Consider the following 19,585-nt stretch of genomic DNA (forward strand, 5'->3'; position numbering starts at 1 on the left):
GAAAGACAAAATAAATTTTTTAAATTTAATAAAATAAAATGTCATATTAAACCTATAATCATTACATTACATTACATTTTTCTTTTTTACAAAAAATTAAAAAAATTTATCCTAAACAAGAGTTTTAGTTTCAAATTAAAATAGCTGAGAAAGCACTCACCATCTGTGTGATTGGGCAGTCAGTCACCTAGCTGCTCTCATAAAACAAAACACGTGCCCTTGTTTTCAGGGTAGGACGCCATAGTGTTGCCATGCGGGGAAATAACATGTGAGTGGACTTTTTAGATAATAATTATAGATAAATTAAAAAAAATTATAATTATAATTATTAATATTTATAAAATTTAACGTTATTGTCTAATTATTTTTTTAAGACCTCTGATTTAATATTTCCCCTTGCCATGCTTACATAGAGACGAAATCTACTATTATTAGTACTGACACTGTTCTGATTAAACAATGACATAAAATTACAGAATTTACAGAATGATAATGTGACTACGCTGATATTTGTCCTTTTAAAAAGAAAAATTGTTCATTGAAATGAGATTTGATTATAAAATGCGATTTTCAAACAATTTTGGTGATAAGTATTCAAAAAGTAGATGTAGATTAATGATGGGATCTACGTCAGTCATGTCATTAGTGATTTATTAATAGTGTGGAATTAGAAGGTTCACGTCCGTCACGTCATTAGTGATTTGTTAGTAGTGTGAAATTAGTGGTACAAAATACTTTTCAAAAAATATATATATAAAAAAAAAATCACACTAAAAGGCTACAATCTACAATTTTTTTTTTTTAATAAAGAGGCAAATTTTATAGATCAAATATTATTTAGTTGGCTACACAACACTTTGGCTAAAGAAGCCAACTTTTTTGCCAAAAAAACTATCAAAAAACCTAAAAAAGTTAAAAAGTCATTTTTTTACTAACTTTTCAAAGCACCACAACGTGCGATAGTCATTCCAATGTAGTCGTTAGATACAAAATATTTAACAAAACAAGGAGGTTGAGAATATATTACAATGGATCATTTTTGTGCAAAAATAATGACTTTTAGCTAATTTGTTTGCAATAGTATTTGCGTCTTGCTAGGTATACATGAGATATAGTTCAATCACGCTTAAGAAGAGACCTAGAATCAAAGACAGGAAGTAGAATACATGGTGAAATGCTTTGATTTGTGGATAATAATAAAAAAACAGTTTAGAGAGTCGATCTCTAGTTCAATGAATCGAAATCCATTTGTCCAAGTGAGAAGAAGAGCTGTTTGGATAGTTCGTAATTCGGTGGATTTGGCTTTTCTGATATTGGGGACCCAACTTGAGAGAATATTTAGACTGGGCCCATTGTAAGTGGGTAAATTATAAACATACCTCATGAGATTTACTTAAATTACAAATTATTCCATGTGATTCTAGAAATTACATTATGCCTCCTAAGGTTTCTAATTTCATAACAAATAGATAATTTCTAATAATAAATCATCAAATTAATTAAAAAATTTTAATAATGTTAAAATTTTATTTCAATTAATAATTCAAATAATTTTATTATTGTATAAATGAACAGTTAGAAATTTCACTTTTTTAATTAATTTTGTTAAATAAAAAATTTTGACAGGGAGGTCTATATAATTTTCCAAACCATAGGGGGCAGTTCGTATTTTAAGCAAACCTCAAGGGTGTATTTGTAATTTACCCATTGTAAGCTCAATCTCGATGATCTAAACTGTTCACTGTTTAGAATTCATTGAGAAGAATATTCATGTAAAAAAATCAAGATGATTGGAAAATGGACGGTTATTTTTTAAATTATATTTGTCTTCTATTTTTTAAGATAAATGTAAAAATTCAATCATCTTAATTTTTTATATAAATATTTTCTCAACAAATACTAAAAAGTAAATGATTTGTATCACTAAAATTGGATTCACAATGAACCCACTAAGTTCAAATGCTCTTTCAAGTTATATTGTGAGCATCAGAAAAGCTAATTGAGCAAAACCCATCCAATTTCTTTCATGGTTTTGGAAGACACCGGCCATACCAGCTCTCCCAGGTTGGCCAAGAGCACATCCGTCCGTCAGTGCTGATTTTGATGAAAGGATGACAAGGAGGTTTCCTTTATGTTGTGTTTGGTTGAAGGATTTTGAGAGGAATTTGGAAAGGAAAATAGAAAAAGTGGGTGAAATGTGAATAAAACATGTTTATGTTTCACATAGTTTCACACATTTTTTCCTTTTCACTTTTTAAATTCCTTCCCAAATCCCCCAACCAAACACAGCATTATACAGGATCCCACTATATAACATTTAGATTTAAGCAACACATTAATTTTCTTATTCAAATTTAGTATAAATTTTTAAGTTTTTAACCTTTTTCTGTTATCCCTATATGAGTAGTCTTCTTCCATAAACTAAAATAATTCATGACTACTCTTTTTCCACTCATTTGTATATGATGATTATAGGTAAGATTTTTTTTTTTTAATAAATCTATACGCCTGGAAAGATTGTCTAAAATTGTAAGAAGAAAGTGAATTGTGATGGAGATTTGCCTAGTCATTGTAAGGTTCCTACATAAAGAAGTATATATTGATATTTTTAAATAAATTTTTTAATATAGGGTAGTATCGTATTGCTCATATTTTTTATTATAATTTTATCAAGCACGCTTGCCATAGTCCCATGCGTCGCGATTCCATGATCCATCTATATATATACTCTTTCTCCACTCTCTTCTTTCACTCCCACAAGATTCCTGGAGGGGCCTGCTCTCTCCTCAAATTTCACATCTGTCTTGTTTCTCTCTCTTCTTGCTTTTCTTGCAATTTCTTGTTCTAAGAAGAGCTTCTAGGCCTCTCTCTCTCTTGTAATATTAAATGTAAGTTTTGGGTTTTTCCTCCAAGATACATATGCACACACATCACACAAATTTTTTGTTTTTATTTAAAAAATATGAGAACCAACAAAGAGAACTTTCTTCTAGGATTATTGGGTAGTAGACATAAATATATATATTTAAATTTTGATTATAGTGTTGATGTTTTTTGGGTCTTATCATAATTTATTGAATTGAATTTCAATATTTGTGTCATGTTGCAGAGTGGGTTGATGTTGTGATGGAGATCAAAGGTGGTCAAAACAAATGTAGTAGTGTTAGTTTTCGTGGAAGCCCTCTTCAATACGAAGAAGCTCCACTCAGATACAGAATTGAAGATGTTCATCCCATACTCCAATGTAAGAATCATCTAATCAATAGCATACATTTATATGTATACATGTGTGTGTATTTTATATTCTGATATTTGTGTTTGTGTTTCAATTTTTGCAGTGTGTGAGGAAACCATCCTGATACTTTCTCAGAATACAAATGGCATTTTCTGTAGATTAGGATTTTCCCAATTTTTCCCTTCAGCTGTTCTTGAAAAATTGTGATAGAAACAGAGTACCTTTGGTGTCTCATTTCTCTTTTGGACTCTGTTTTCGGTTTTCTTTGTGTCTTCTTTGATCCATTTCAGTGACTCAGCAATGGCTGTTTCATCAATTGGGTTCGAGGGCTTCGAAAAACGCCTTGAAATAACCTTTTCTGAGCAACCCATGTTCGCGGACCAACAGGGTTTGGGCCTCCGAGCCTTGACTCGGTCCCAACTCGACTCGATCCTTGAACCCGCTTGTTGTACTATTGTGGCTCAGCTCTCTAACACTGAGTTTGACTCGTATGTTCTCTCCGAGTCGAGCCTTTTCGTTTACCCTATGAAGATTATTCTCAAGACCTGTGGGACGACCAAGCTCCTCCTATCCATACCACAAATCCTCAAACTCGCTGAGTCACTCTCACTCTGTGTTGACTCAGTCAAATACTCTCGTGGAACATTTATTTTTCAAAATTCCCAACCTGCCCCTCACCGCAGCTTCTCAGAAGAAGTTGCTTTCTTGAACCGTTTCTTCGAAAATGGAAATGCATTTGTACTTGGTGATCCGACGGTCCAAGATCGTCAATGGCACATTTATGTGGCGTCTGTGGGCCTACAAAAATCACCTTTGGTTATAGATCAAACGACTTTGATTAATCTGGAGATATGCATGACAGGATTGGATAGAAACAAAGCTGTTATATTTTACAAAAACTCGCAGTGTGAAATGACCAAAGAGTCCGGAATATCAAACATAATCCCCAGTCATGTGATTTGTGACTTCGAGTTTGAACCTTGTGGGTATTCGATGAATGGGATTGAGGGTTCAGCTTATTCTACAGTGCACGTGACTCCAGAGGATGGATTCAGTTATGCTAGCTATGAGGCTATGGGGTTCGACTTTGGGTCAATTCGGTTTGGGCCCCTGGTCAAGAGGGTCCTAAAATGCTTCAACCCAGCTCAGTTCACTGTGGTTGTCACGTGCCATGGTGATTTGGCAAGTTGGGAGTGGGCTGTTGGTGATGTGAAGGGGTACACGTGTGAAATTGGCATGAAGAAAGACTTGCCACGTGGAGGGTGCATAGTGTATCGAAGCTTTGTTGCCAAGGAGAAGGGGTGCACAGTGAATCCTTCTACTCCTAAATCTGTGATGCATTGTTGGAAGCAGGTGGCAGAGGAGGGCAGTGGTGAAATGGGTGGTACAGTGGTGGCCCTATCTTGCGTATCGTCAGCTTAATGCTGTGTTTGGTTAGAGAATTTACTGAGAGATTTGAAAAGAAAAAAAAAATGTGTGAAATTAAATGAAATGTAAGTATATTTTATTTATATTTTATCAATTTTTTTCATTTCTCTTTCTAAATTTTTATTCAAATCTTCCAACCAAACACAGTATAAAGGTCAAGCCAATCCAAGGGTGAACTCTCCAGTTTTGAGCATTTTTTGGTTTTGTAAAAAGAGATTGGCGAGCCTTAGTTCTGCTTTATGTTCAAGCTGATGTGACTACTCCAAGTCATATTTAATCAAATCAGCTTATTGCTGGGTATTTTTTTTGAAACATTGGTTGATTTTGGCTGTGGTGTTCTATCCTTTCTATGATTATATCATTTTCTTTCTATTAGATTATAACAACAGTACTATAGACTCCTTCAAAAACACAATTTTATAATCTCTATTTACTTATGATTGGTTTAGAAAGAAAAAAAAAATACATGATTAATTCACATCATTTTGAGAGTCATAGAGGTTCCCAACTTTGGAGGTCCCAAGCATTTTTGATAGTATAATTGGCATGAGTATTAATAAGCTGATGTAAATGGCCAATTTTATGGGAAAAAAAAAAGGCTCTGGTAAGGAAGCTTGGTAACTTATGCATGGAATTCACGCCAAGGTGGAATTTGTTTAGATAGTTAAAATTCCCAATGTGTTTGGTTGGAATTCCAACTGGTTTCATGTTCTAATGATATTTTGGTGAAGCTTTTGGAGAATTATGCAATTCATGTTGATGTAATTTGGTGTTTTACATTCACTGTATTTGGTTATTTTACCTATTATTGTTATGTTATACCATCTCCAACGGTTCATCAAACCCAGCATCAAATTTAAAATTTGGTAAAAAAATTACTGTTTGATGCTCCAACGGTTGCACCAAATCGATATCAAAATGAGATTTCATCAAACATTTCATCAAACTGAGAACAGGCGAAGCATTTCACCAAATCACTGTTACTGACCGTTGGGGTGATACCAACCGGTCGACCAGCCGGTTGACCAACCGGTCAACCAGTAAAAGATTCAAACAGTTCAAAAAAAAGTTCAAACAGTTTAAAAAAAAAAAATTCCCTAACCGATCAACCGGCCGGTCGACCACCCGATCGTCCCTGAAAAAGTTCAGAAAGTTCAACAAAAACGGTTCAGACAATTCAAAAAAAAAAATTTTCACTCACCGGCCGGTCAACCACCCGGTTGTTCTGGGACAAATTTGGTGAAAGGTGAACCGTTGGAGCATCTGGTACCAGATTTGGTGAAATGAGTCATTTTTTACTCAAATTTGATGAAAAATCTGATTCACCATTGGAGTTGCTCTTAGTATGAAAGTATTTCTGAAGAAGTTTGAGTCAGTTAAAAATGTATGAGGAGCAAGCGTTCACCCAAAAACTTAAATGAGAGTGGTTTTTGTATAAGGTTTAGATTTCGTTTAAAATAAGTTATTTTAATAATTTTTTAATTTTTTGGTTAAAATATAAAATAAAAAAAATTAATATGTTTGAAATGACTTTTTAATTTTTTACGAAAAGATATGCAAAAAGTAAACAGGAAAAAAAATCATTAATTTTTTTTTGTTTAAGTTGTAAACTTTTTAAATTTTTTTAGTAATCTCTTAACTTTTAAGGTAAAATAAACGCATGTCAACGAGACATTAGATTTGAGTGTTCAAAATCTAATTGGGCTGTTTATTTTTCATAATGAGACAATTCATCTTGTAGAAATACAATTTTCTTGAATCACGAAAATCACGTGTTGAATCATTTTGATTTTATTTTTGTTTATTTCAATTGTTATAAATTGTGTGATGCCTTATTTTTTAACTATTGTGTCCCAATAAAAATAAAGTTGTACCTATGTATAAAAATAAAGCTGTTTTAATAGACTTAAATCTTATTTGGAGACTAAATATTTTATTTAAAAAATTAAAAAAATATTATAAATTATCATATCATTTTTTCTATTTTTTTATATATATTTTTATAAAATATTAAAAAATTATTAAAATAACTTATTTTTAAACTAGGCGTTATTAGTAGGTAGGTAGAGTCAATGACACCGAACTATGGAGCCAAAACTTTCCTCCATGATTTTTTTTTTTTTAAAAAAAAAAAAGAGAAGTCCACTTTTGTTAAAAATTAAAAATTTATTAATTATTTATAATAAGTTAAACAGTCAAATGTCAAATCAATTTTTTGTATTCATATCTTGATTTGGAATTTTTAAAAATAGTTTCAACAGTTCCAATTCTTATTTTTTTTATTTTTAGTAAATTTTTAGAACTTTTTAATCACTTTTTTTTTCAATTTTTTTTTTAAAGATTTACCTAATTTAGATACACTTAAAAAGTATAAATTTGTATAAAAATCTTTTAAAAATTCATTGAATACAAAAATTACAAAAATATAATGAATTTTCACATTTTGTGAATTCAATGAATTTTTAAAGATTTTTGTACGAATTCTTTATTTTTTAAGTGTATCTAGACTAAGTGAATCGAAAAAGTGGATTTTTTTTTTTGGATTAAAATGTTAAAAAGATCACAAAAAAAAAAAACACGGATTAAAAACTCTGAAAATTGTTTTTGAAATTTTAAAATCAAATATATTATTTTTAGCTATTTCTAATATACATTTCTTGAATTTTAAAAACATCAAAAAAATAAAATAAAAATTTATTGAAAAAATCAACCCCAAACTCTCTTCCGTCAGTTGTCGCATGTTTATTTGACTATGAGTGAGGTGGCCCCGCTCATAATATGTTTGGTTAGAAAATTGTAAGGGAATTACCACTCTAAGGCCATGTTTGTTTGGGTGGATATGAGTTTGGGATTGGACTAATAGTCCAATAAAATTATTAATCTGATGTTTGGTTAAACAATTAAAGTACGGATTAATTATTTTAAACTTGACTATTAGTTAAGATAGGATACATAATCCAATGAATTCGTAGTCCTAAGACTATTAGTCATAAGAATTCTAATCCAGTCCGTCCAAACAAACATGTCCTAATGGGAGTAGTAGTCCACCACGATGAGTGGATTAGCAAAGATGAGTGAGAGGTGGGATTGAGAATCAATCCTATGGGATTGATAGTAAAAAGATTATTTTGTCTCTTAGATTTAATGATTTTACAATGAAAGAAGGGTAATTATTTAATTTCACATGTTTAATCCCAATCAATTAATGCCACCACACTACTACACAAATAAACACATTTTATGTTATATTTTCAACTTAATACCAATACATTATTAATTTCTTCGTTCAATCCTATCACACTCATAATTTCATCTAACCTAATCTTAAACAAACGTGACCTAAAATATTTTAGGTCTTAAGGCCAATATTTTTGTTCTCTAATGAACTATCTTGTGAAGTTGGCATATACATACGTACATTAATTGATACACATATTTTTGAATAGCCAAGGAAAAAAAAAAAGTAATTGCTTAATTATCTACTTAGTAGGTATGCACATGGAATGTGTATGTAATGAAAATCTAATGAAATCCTAGAGACAATATGACAATAATTCATTTGAAAAGGAAAAAAACAAATGTCACTCTCACCCATTGACACTTCTAATTATATTAATAAATGAGCTCTTGGATTATGTTGAGGGAGGAACATAGAAGTACTGTGATAGAGTACCCTCATCTCATAAAATCAATCTATATAAAAAACTTGAGTAATTGGGAGATGATTGATAATCTCATCTCATCAAATACGAGTATATCTATGAACTCAAAATTGTAACCGTCGAGAGAGGGTTGACATCTAAAAAACTACAGCAATTTTTGACATTTGGGAGTTATTCCACAATGATTCATTTTCTTATTTGTCCTTTTAATGAATGAATGAAGAAGTCACTTAAATTGCATATATATATATATATATATATATATATATATATATATATATCATTTTTGCATAGAAATCCGCAACAAATTGATGTTCTCTATTTGTATATATAATTGTAGAAAACAATTTGTATTATTGAGAATTAGGGAAGGGTGGTTCAATTCGAAAGAGAATAGTATCATAAAGAACATAGAGAGATCTATTCGAATAAATCATGACTGCGGCTTCGTTTGGGAAGTAACTATTTTAATTAAAAAGTTAAAAAGTCACTATAAATTATCACATCATTCTTTCTATTTTTCTGTATATCTTTTTGTAAAAAAATAAAAAGTTACTAAAATAACTTGTTTTCAAATGAGGCTTACATATTGCAAAACGAGTCCACTTTCTATTTTGGATAAGTAAGAAACAAGTGGGTACAATCTTGAAACAATATTCAACTGAAAATAAGTGTGGTTTAAAATGGTCTTATAGTGATGTGGCAAAACTATGATGACTCGTTTTACAATACGCAACCAAAATTAAATCAATTGAACCTCTCCATTTCAAATTTAGACCACTTGTTCTCTTCTATATACCATTATTTTTCTCTTTTAATCTGATTAGTTTATATTATCACTTTAGTTCACGTATATGAATAACTTTATAAATTAATAAGATATAAGAAGACACAGAAAGGAGTAAGAGATCTTGATTCATAACATTTACAAAATCAATATGATCTAAATACCTTGTTTTCATGCATGTTCTCTTTTGCAACATCCCATCTTGTGGTTATCAAAGGGAAAACACTCCTTTGTGATTTTTCTTATATTTTAAGCAACTATCTATGAGGCTCTTAGAAACATTTCATATTTTAGGGCTCATGCATGACACCTAATTTGAGTAATCATGTTTTGAGGTGTGCATAAGCATGTTTGCTTAGGTAATGACATATGACTATTTTAGTTTGTTGCATAGTACTGGCTCCATGGTTCATTGCATGCTAGCTCCTTCATTTATTATTTTAAACAAGACTGCACATCAATAATGTAACAACTTATGCAACATTTGTTAAGACCTTGTTACCTTGAGTTTGGGGAGGCATTAACTATGAGATCCCTAAAAGAGTTTGTCTAAATACATAAAATTGAGTTATAGAAAAATATTAAGAAAGTATATATCAATATGATGGAACTTATCAAAATATTATTCTCATATTAACATGTACATTGTTTATATTTTTTAATAATTTAATTTTGTGTACAATCTTGAGAAAATATGATTTGAAGGATCATCTTTTAATCTGTTATTAGATATTAAAAAAAAAAAATCTTGCTTTTATTATTTATAATAATCTTGGTGACAATATGAACATTTTAAATTTTGATACAACATATTTAGATGGTTATTATCATCAAGAGTTGTCAACGGTTAGTTGACTTGGATAACATGAGTTGGGAGAGTGCAAGTTTGTGAACAATATACATTTTGATTGGTGTAAATTAATAGGGTTTATCAATTTGAATGAGTGATTACATTTTTTGAATATGAGGTCAATATATTTTTGGATCAAATATATTTTGTGTATTATTTTATTTTTTATTTTTTTCACGTGGTGTACATCAGTTAGGATTTGTTTCTTAGATGTTAGTGTTGAAGGTCACCCCATGTGAAAGGGGTGATCCTCATGTCAACAAAGGAAGACAACCAACCAAGTCAAGCTTGGTGGCCACCAACCATAGCAAAGGTCAAGAATGGAGGCTACCCAAGTCAAAGAATGAAGGCTCTCCCACCTACTCCTTTGTGTATAAATAGAGACGGGAGGGAGAGGATGAGATACAGATCAGAAATTAGAGAGTGAGAGCTGTGAGTTGAGTGAGTTTCATCTCCTCCTCTGTATTTTGTATTTTGCTCCATTTTAGTGAAAACTTCTCATTTCTGTCCGTGGATGTAGGCATTGGGCCGAACCACGTAAATATTGTGTTCCCTGTGTGTGTGAGATATATTTCTGGGTGTGTTTGATCCTAACAAGTGGTATCAGAGCCGGTGTTGTGCGTTTTGCGGAAAAACAGAGTGTTGTTCCGAAACTGCCCAGAAATCGTATTGCTCGAAATCAGATTTTGAGCATACCAGGAGCAAGGGCTCGACGAGAGGAGTCCAGAAACATAAAACAGACACCCAACAGAGGCCAGACGCGCTCTCACGCGCCCCTAGAAGTTGGCGCGTGAATCCCAGTCGCGTCACGCGCCGCACGCGCTTTCAGAGGTAGAAGACGCGTGAGTTCACGCGCATGCACGCGCCTCACGCGCTTTCAGAGGTAGACGACGCGTGATCTCACGCGCGACACGCGCTGCACGCGCGCGCACCAAGCCGCTCGAGCCGGAGCCGCGTTGACCGAGCCCGAGCCGCTGATCGAGCCGCTGACTGAGCCGCTCACGTCAGCCAGACGCCAGCCGAACAGAGAAAAATCCGGTGCTTCTCAGGCGCACCAGATTCTGCCGATCTGAACCGTTAAAATTGTTTTGGCTTGATCTAAGCCATTTGAGGTCCGATTTGGGTGAGCCAATAGTGTTTTCAAACTATTTGGAATATTTCGGACACATCCGTACGGTCAGATTTTGCAAATAAGGTTTTCAAAAATTCGAAGTTTTTATTTTGGCAATCCGAAGTGTTTTTCCGGCTAATTTGAGCAGTCCGGACTTCACAGCAAAGCCTGTTTTTCAAACAGAGATTATTTTCTGGATGATGGAGGAATCCACATCAGCTTCAGGGCCGATGATTCGGTTGAACGCTTCTAATTATGCGATATGGAAGCCGCGGATGGAGGACGTCCTGTATTGTAGAGATTTGTTTGACCCTATAGCGCTAAAGGGGGTCAAACCAGATGGAGGCAAGGATGTGGACTGGATAAAAACCAACCGGAAGACTGTCGGTCAAATCAGACAGTGGATTGACCACAGTGTGTTCCACCATGTTGCCCAAGAGACAGACGCCTATGCCCTATGGATGAAATTGGAGGGCATGTACCAGTCCAAGACCGCACGGAACAAAGCCTTGATAATGAGAAGGCTTATAAACTTGAAGCTGAAGAATGGTGTGTCTGTTGCTGAACACACCAGTGAATTCCACAGCCTTGTGAACCAGCTTGCATCAATCAAAATGGAGTTGGAGGATGAGATGCAAGCATTATTATTACTCAGTTCCTTACCAGATAGCTGGGAGACGTTGGTGGTTTCTCTCAGTAATTCTGCACCCGAAGGGAAGCTGACCATGGGAATGGTCACAGACGCCTTATTCAACGAGGAGGCAAGAAAGAAAGAGATGGAAGGAGAGCAGTCCCATGCCCTTGTCACAGAAAGTAGAGGCAGAGATAGAGAAAGGGGCAGAGGTAGAGGAAGAAGTAAAAGCAGAGGGCGTTCACAGTTCAGACAGGACAACACGAGGAGGTGTTTTTACTGTGATCAAGAGGATCACGTAATAAGAGATTGCCCAGAGAAAAAGGCGGACAGACAAGCCAAAGAGAAGGCTAAGGGACACGGAGGTCCCTCAACTACAGCAGTTGCAGTGCATTCCTCTGACGATGAAGAGGTGTTGCTTACAATCTCGTCAGAGTTGGAGACACCCGGCTGGATTTTGGATTCAGGGTGTACGTTCCACATATGTGCGGATAAGAAGCTTTTCTCCACTTATCGAAGAGTCAGCGGTAGCACTATTCGGATGGCCAACAACACAGTGAATAGAGTTGTCGGCATAGGGACAGTGCGATTCCTTACTAAGGATGGAAGAAAAGTAATTTTATCTGAGGTCCGACATGTGCCAGGAGTACGGAGGAATCTAATCTCCCTGAGTATGCTAGATCTAAAAGGAAATTGTTTCTCATCTAGTGGCGGGGTTCTTCATGTACGCAGAGGTGATAGAGAAATGTTGCAAGGCAAATTGTGCAACAAACTGTATAGACTGGAAGGAGAAGCTTTGACAAAGATGAGTGTTGTCAAATGCCAGTCAAAGGGTACAAAGAGAGAACATACGCAACCAAAGCGTATGATTGAGCAAGGCTTTCATCAGGAATGGCGAAAACGGTGCACGGGAACGCAAGGAGGCAGTTCAAAGGTGCACAGATCTGAGCCAGTGAAGCCAATCTTGAAGAAAGTTCAGAGCAAAGAAACCAAGTCTGTAGAAACTATGCCAGTGAAGAAGAGAGTTTCTTTTGCTCCCGTGTTAAAGACATTTTGCAACTTCTCAAAAGATGCAAGGGAGGGATGCAATTTCAAGTCGCAAAGTGAGCTTTGCAATGCACTCCAATAAGGGGGTGCAAGCACTATGCACGGAGTTGCATAGTGGTAACTTGTACAGACCGGTGGAAGGTGCCTTGGCAGAAGGGCTAACTGTCAAACATCAGAACGGACGTACAAGTGAGACAGAACCGAACATCAGGGATTGCAGCACAGACAACGGGCGTATGAGATCGCTGGGAAGTTGTTCTGAAGTGCAGAAAGCAAAGGCTGGTTGTTCAGAAATAAGCTCCGAGCAAGGAAAATTGAAGATGTTGATGTGTCAAACTCTGAAGTTTTCTAGTTGCTCCCGTGTTTCATCATGCAAGAAGCTGCACGGTAATGCAAGGGTATCCCGAGCAGGGGGTGCAGGGCATCCAATCAGGGGGTGCTTGATACCTTGGCAGCAGGTTTTGTTGTGGATCACCTCACATGGGCTGAGGGGGTGATTGTTGAAGGTCACCCCATGTGAAAGGGGTGATCCTCATGTCAACAAAGGAAGACAACCAACCAAGTCAAGCTTGGTGGCCACCAACCATAGCAAAGGTCAAGAATGGAGGCTACCCAAGTCAAAGAATGAAGGCTCTCCCACCTACTCCTTTGTGTATAAATAGAGACGGGAGGGAGAGGATGAGATACAGATCAGAAATTAGAGAGTGAGAGCTGTGAGTTGAGTGAGTTTCATCTCCTCCTCTGTATTTTGTATTTTGCTCCATTTTAGTGAAAACTTCTCATTTCTGTCCGTGGATGTAGGCATTGGGCCGAACCACGTAAATATTGTGTTCCCTGTGTGTGTGAGATATATTTCTGGGTGTGTTTGATCCTAACAGTTAGTAGAAGAAGGTACACTTTAACAAATTAAGGTTTTAAAGTCAAAAATTTAAGGATGAAATTACATTTAGGAATAAATATTTTAGTTGTCAAAAGTATTATTGTTGTATTTTAGCAACTAAATTGAACACACGAAATACTATTATTTTGGGATCAAAAATTTCTTTTAAAAAGGTAAACATTTTGGCACAATATTGTTTTGTTCTTAAAAGTGTATTTATCAGCAACAATTTTTTAAGATTTGGCCATTAAAAGTAATTTTTTTGATTTTTCAAAAAGACTTTTTTGTGACGATCATTTTTATGGATGGAAGTGTTTGGTCTCTAAAACATTTATTTGTTGTAGTGGGGGCAACAATAGAAAGAATATTAAACTACTTTTTATAGGATTTGAAGTTAGAGCTTAACACTGTATAAAGTGATACCACACAACTATTAAGTCAGCCAACTTGGACAATTGCCCAAGTGGTCATGGAGAGAGCATATAGGACATGTTTGTTTTTAGAGTTGGGTTAGAGCATCTCCAATGTAATGGTTAAATTTGTGTATTAAAGTGTATTAATGACACAAAGTGATAAAAGTAGGATCCATTTATATGTGTTTAGTATTTGTTAGTTGAGAGAGTAACAGTAATGGTGTATTCTAATGGTATAGTTAAGTGTGTTAAAAATATGTGTTATATAAAAGTGGGACCCACCAAAATATACAAATATATATTTGTATTTTATATTTATAGAAATAAAATGAAGAAAAAAAACTAAACAAAAAAAAGGACCAAAACTCTCTCTCTCTCTCTCACATTTTCTTCCCTCTTCCATTGTTAGTGGGCTCTTCCCTCTTCCATCGTTAGTGGGCTAGCTACAGTTAGCACCAAACTTAGCAAACTTGCTAACTAGCAAACACTTTAACAAATTCAATGGAGCATATTTCTTATTTGTTTGTTAGCTAACTCTGTAGCAATGCAGTTAATGGATGGAGATGTTCATAATATGATGATTATCAGTGTGAGAATTGTTAGTGAGAGGATAAAAAAATTATATTTATTTGATGACCACTGAATTAGGAAAAATTCATTTTTATTTTATCATTCTATGATGGAATTAATTATATGAAATTTCATAAATACCCTTATTATTTTTGATATATTTTAATTTGAAATATTATATTTCATAAATATATATTTTTTGGTACTATATTATTTTGATATATTAATTTTTTGGTATAAATATTATTCTATCATTATATTTTAATATTAAAAATTATTTTTATATTAAATTATTTTGATATCAAGAAGGGAAAATCGCCAATAAATGCAATTTGAGGACCGCGTGAGGCGTCATGTCCACTAGGTAATTGTTTTTAGTGAGAAATACATGTTGAGATTAAGACTGGATCTGTTTAGTTCGGTTTATGGGGTTCATTTTTTAGGCCCGTTTTGATAATCCGAATCGTTTAATGTGTAGAACTCGTCGAGTACTACATGTCTATAAAAAATCACGTTAATCGAATATCAATAGCTATGTGATCAAATCAGTTTTGTATAAAAAAAATGGACTGTGAAACAATTAACGGTTGATAAAAAACTGTTTTGTTCACATAGCTATCGATATCCGATTAACGTGATTTTTTACAGGCATATAGTACTCGACGAGTTCTACACATTGAACAGTTCAGATTATCAAAACGGGACTCGTGATGGGCTCCCACGGGCCCAACAGCACGGTCTAATCCGATCTTAGACTGGACCAAAGCCACTCCCTTTGTCAAATATTGTGGTCAGAAGAAGTCCTTCTTGTTGTTTTTAAGGAAATTTTCTTTTTAGTTTTATCCTTTTATATTGAATTTTTTTCAACCTACCTGTTCAAATTGTTCAAACAAATCTATCTATTGAAATTATTTGTTCAAAATTTCTATCTGTTGAAATTATCTGTTCAAAAAATCTATATGTTGAAATTCCTATATGCTCAAATTTAAACTATCTGTTCAAATGTTTTTTTATCTATTGAATTTTTTTAACCTATTTGTTTAAATATTTTTTATCTGTTGAATTTTTTTAACCTATTTTCAATTTTTTTATTTGTAATAATTTTTTTATCTATTGAAACAGATCTGATCTTTTGTTTTAGGGTGATGCACCAATAAATTCCAAATTAACAACTTATACACTGTTTAGTCCTAAAAGTTTTCTTATAGGCTGAAAGGTCCTATTACAGGAAAATTGACCATAGAGAGCATATATATCAAACATCATCATCGTCAAAACAACATCATCATCATCAAAACAACATTAAACATCACAACATTATTATCAAAACAACATCAAACATCACAACATCATTATCAAAACAACATCAAACATCATCATCAAAACAACATCAAACATCATAACATCAACATCAAATATCATCATCAAAACAACATCAAACATCACAAACATCATCATTCAAACAACATCAAACATCACAACATCATCATCATCATCATCAAACGTCATCACATCATCAACAACACAACATCACAACATCAAACATCAACATATACATTATAATGGTTCAACACATAAATGTGAACAGCAGTAGGAAGGTAGTTTGCACTTTCTGAATCTCTCTCAACGCATTTTATTTCCATGTACCTTTAATTTCATTTTTTTAATGAAATTTATACTTTGCTGAAAAAAAAAAAAAAAAAAACACACACACCAATAATCTTTATACTCATTACATAACCAAAATGTTCCCAAAAGTCCCATAAAATTATCCATTCCCACTTCCTAAAACATAGATCTATAACATGTAATGAAGGGAATTTAACACAAAATAATGCCCCAAGAGCCACTAATTCCGAAGCTTAAGCACGGTTACACATAATGATTTCTCAACCCATACACATTAGCCCTTGGCTTGTCAAAACAAAATAGTAAAGGAAGAGCCTTCTGGTCCAAGAACAAATCTTCGACATTATCACTTCGGTGGAATCACACCACTTTTACCTGAAAGCAATTTCCACTAAAGGATAAGCATAAAACCTAATACAGGAGTTCTTAACAAAGTACATACAGTTTTATCAATCTCATGGGATGTATGCATATCTCATGCCACGTCAAAGATATAGATTTTCTCGTTTGAAATCTCATGGATGCACTTGTTCAAAACATAATCAGTTCAATGACTTAATATATAAACAAGAGATGGTAAATATGACTCAGATAATCCTTAGGTTGGTATCTACAAGTAGCCTCTCAAGGCACTACCCAAGAACCACTTTACCAGCTTTTAACTAGAAGGAACTTGGTACCTACAGCGCAGGGTTTCTAGACTTTCACCATGGACCTCAAGCCAACTTATTTCATATCAATTACACCCTATATCCGGACTTATCAACATATTTACCCCAAGGCAATTCAAAATAATATTTATTTTCAAGAAATAATTCTTTTCCTTCCAAAACCAAATTTCAACATATGACAATTTGAAAGCATGTATCATAAAATGATGACAAAGCAATGGAAATACATTTTTATTCTCTACTCTCTCAACAATTTTCAATCTCCACAACACAACCCTCAATGGTTGTTTAACAAAACATCTATACTCAATATATATAAACACAATATATTTTCCAAGAGACAATGACAATATACATTCATATCCATTTTCATTCCTCATATAATCAAGAAATCTCATATGACGATCATCATTTCCATTTTCTTGTATCTCAATGCTATATCATAATTTCTAAACAACAAACTTTCTTTCTCATGGATTTTCAAAGATGACAAATTTCTTAACAACCTCATCATATCTCAATAATAATACTATAGAAATCAGGAATTTTTTTTCTAATTTTTCTTTTATTATCAACACAACCTTTTCCCTCAATTTTCCAAATCTAGGGTTTTCACAAAATTGGGATTTCTCATTTTTAAAAGAGTTTTTCTCATAAAAAAATTTCTCACTATCATCATAATTCATAAATTTAAAGTTTTGCAGAAATTTTGGAGAAAACCCCTCATTTGAGTAATCTAAAATATCAATATTTAAACCCTAGCTTCTCGTACAAATATCTCACCAAAATAACACAGAGAGAAAATAAAATGTATGTATAACTCAAAGAAGTCCCTATCTCAAGCTTTAGAAAGAAGATGAGAGAAAAGCTCTACAATTGGTCGCATCGAAAATTGATCTCCACCACAGAAAATGAAGCTCTTGTAATTCTCTCCAATATTCCCTGTTGGTGGATTTGTGTAAATCAAGAAAAGTGTGAGAGTTTTGGATGTGGATTAGAGAGAACGAAGAGAAAAGATGAGTATAGAGAGAGAGAGAGAGAGAGAGAGAGAGAGATAAGGAAAAGTGAAGAGAAAGAGAGAGCGAATTAGATTTTATAAAAAGTAGTTCAAATTTTGGAGCTAAATTAAACATTCCCACACCTGCAGACCCCTGGCCGCATGCATGACAACCCCTTTTCTGCACGTGTGGGTCCCTTGGCCCACGTGCAGTGACCCTTTTCGCACATGTGGGAATTCTCATCCGTGTATGCTTTTATTCCAGAATGAATCCGAGGTCCATCTTTCCTGTCATGACCTAAACCCGCCCCTATGGGTTAAGGACATAATCGGCCAGTAATCATGAGATTACCTACGGCCTCAAACCAAATAAAACATATTTCAACAGAGTTAAAAGGCCGAAACAGAAGTAAACTTAAAACTTTGTCCATAGAGTTATGCTTACATGGTATAGCAAAACCATTCCAAAAGTATTTCATAATAACTCATACATACACAAAGAGTTAATCTATATCCAGGAACTTTCAGTTATACAGTTAGCCGAACAAAACTTATATACAAAGGTGATCCCAAGTTTTCGCCAAGATTAACAAAAACATAACAAAAGAACAAAAGGGCAAAACAGGTCTCGTGCGTGAGACGTTTGGGCTAACTCTCCAAAACTTCGACTGTTTCTCACATACTTCACTAAGGCTGGGTTTGGACATCCCTTGGCTCACCTACAGACACATGAATAAGAGTGAGCGAAATCCCAGTGAATAATATCAATTGAAGAAAGTACATGAATGCAATTCGAAACAAATACATCAGATGACCTTGGGCCCAATTCATGTTTCTATCTTGTGTATCAAGCAATTACGGATCCAGACATACCAAACGGCCTCGGGCCCAATCCATTCATTTCCGACGGCCTTTGGCCCAATCATTCATGTCCGACGGCCTTTGGCCCAATTCTTTTATGTCCGACAACCTTCGGCGCAATCATTCATATCTGACGGCCTTTGGCCCAATCATTCATATCAAACGGCCTTTGGCCCAATCATTTGGCATAACGAATATTTGTTCATAATTCAAATTAATAGACTTATGAAACTCAAATAGGAGTAAGCAATTGGACAAATAACATACTTCAAAACATCTTTACTAAGATATTACTCACAGTGTTCTGTTGGTAGATTCGTCCTTGTGCTCGATCCTACATAATACATAACACGTATCGGGTCACAAACGATTCAATCCATTCTTAACTTATACATTTCTCTTAGGCCTCTTTCTTATCTTCTTAATCCATTTATAATGCTCAATATATGCCTAAGAGTGCTTGGGAGTGAAAGAGAATGGAAGCAAAACATAAAACCATCTTTACAAAATTTCTGAAATAGGGCTCCCCGCTCGACCGTGGTTTCCGCCGCTCGAGCGGACCCCCCTTTGGTCTGCAAAAGTACTGGTTGCCTTATTTTTACGCTCGAGCGTGAATTTGGACGCTCGAACTAAGAGTTGAAACATGTGACTGACGCTTGAGCATGACTTTATATGCTCGAGCAGACATCAATGTCTGCAAAAGTTCTGAGAGTTAGAAATTCACGCTCGAGTGGCGATTTCTCTGCTCGAGCAGACAGGTCAAATTCTGGGTTTTCCAGAACTCCGATTGAACTTCAAACTCAACCCCAAAGG

At 34.3% G+C, this 19,585-nt stretch overlaps 1 protein-coding gene across 1 annotated transcript; it reads left to right on the forward strand.

The window, feature by feature from the left end:
- The first annotated feature begins 2,750 nt into the window (after positions 1-2,750).
- LOC114263252 (S-adenosylmethionine decarboxylase proenzyme) lies at positions 2,751-4,975 on the forward strand. The gene is made up of 3 exons (XM_028203757.2): positions 2,751-2,888; positions 3,110-3,244; positions 3,339-4,975. The coding sequence occupies exon 3, from the start codon at positions 3,536-3,538 to the stop codon at positions 4,655-4,657; it is 1,122 nt and encodes a 373-aa protein (XP_028059558.2). The 5' UTR covers positions 2,751-2,888; positions 3,110-3,244; positions 3,339-3,535; the 3' UTR covers positions 4,658-4,975.
- Positions 4,976-19,585: the final 14,610 nt, after the last annotated feature.

The sequence above is a fragment of the Camellia sinensis genome, unplaced genomic scaffold (assembly GCF_055761805.1).
Source record: "Camellia sinensis isolate YWXY unplaced genomic scaffold, ASM5576180v1 Unanchor10, whole genome shotgun sequence".
Taxonomy (NCBI): Eukaryota; Viridiplantae; Streptophyta; class Magnoliopsida; order Ericales; family Theaceae; genus Camellia; species Camellia sinensis.

Bases quoted from the DNA above. Each gene is read 5' to 3' on its own strand.
- LOC114263252 (XM_028203757.2), top strand. From the start codon at position 3,536: ATGGCTGTTTCATCAATTGGGTTCGAGGGCTTCGAAAAACGCCTTGAA.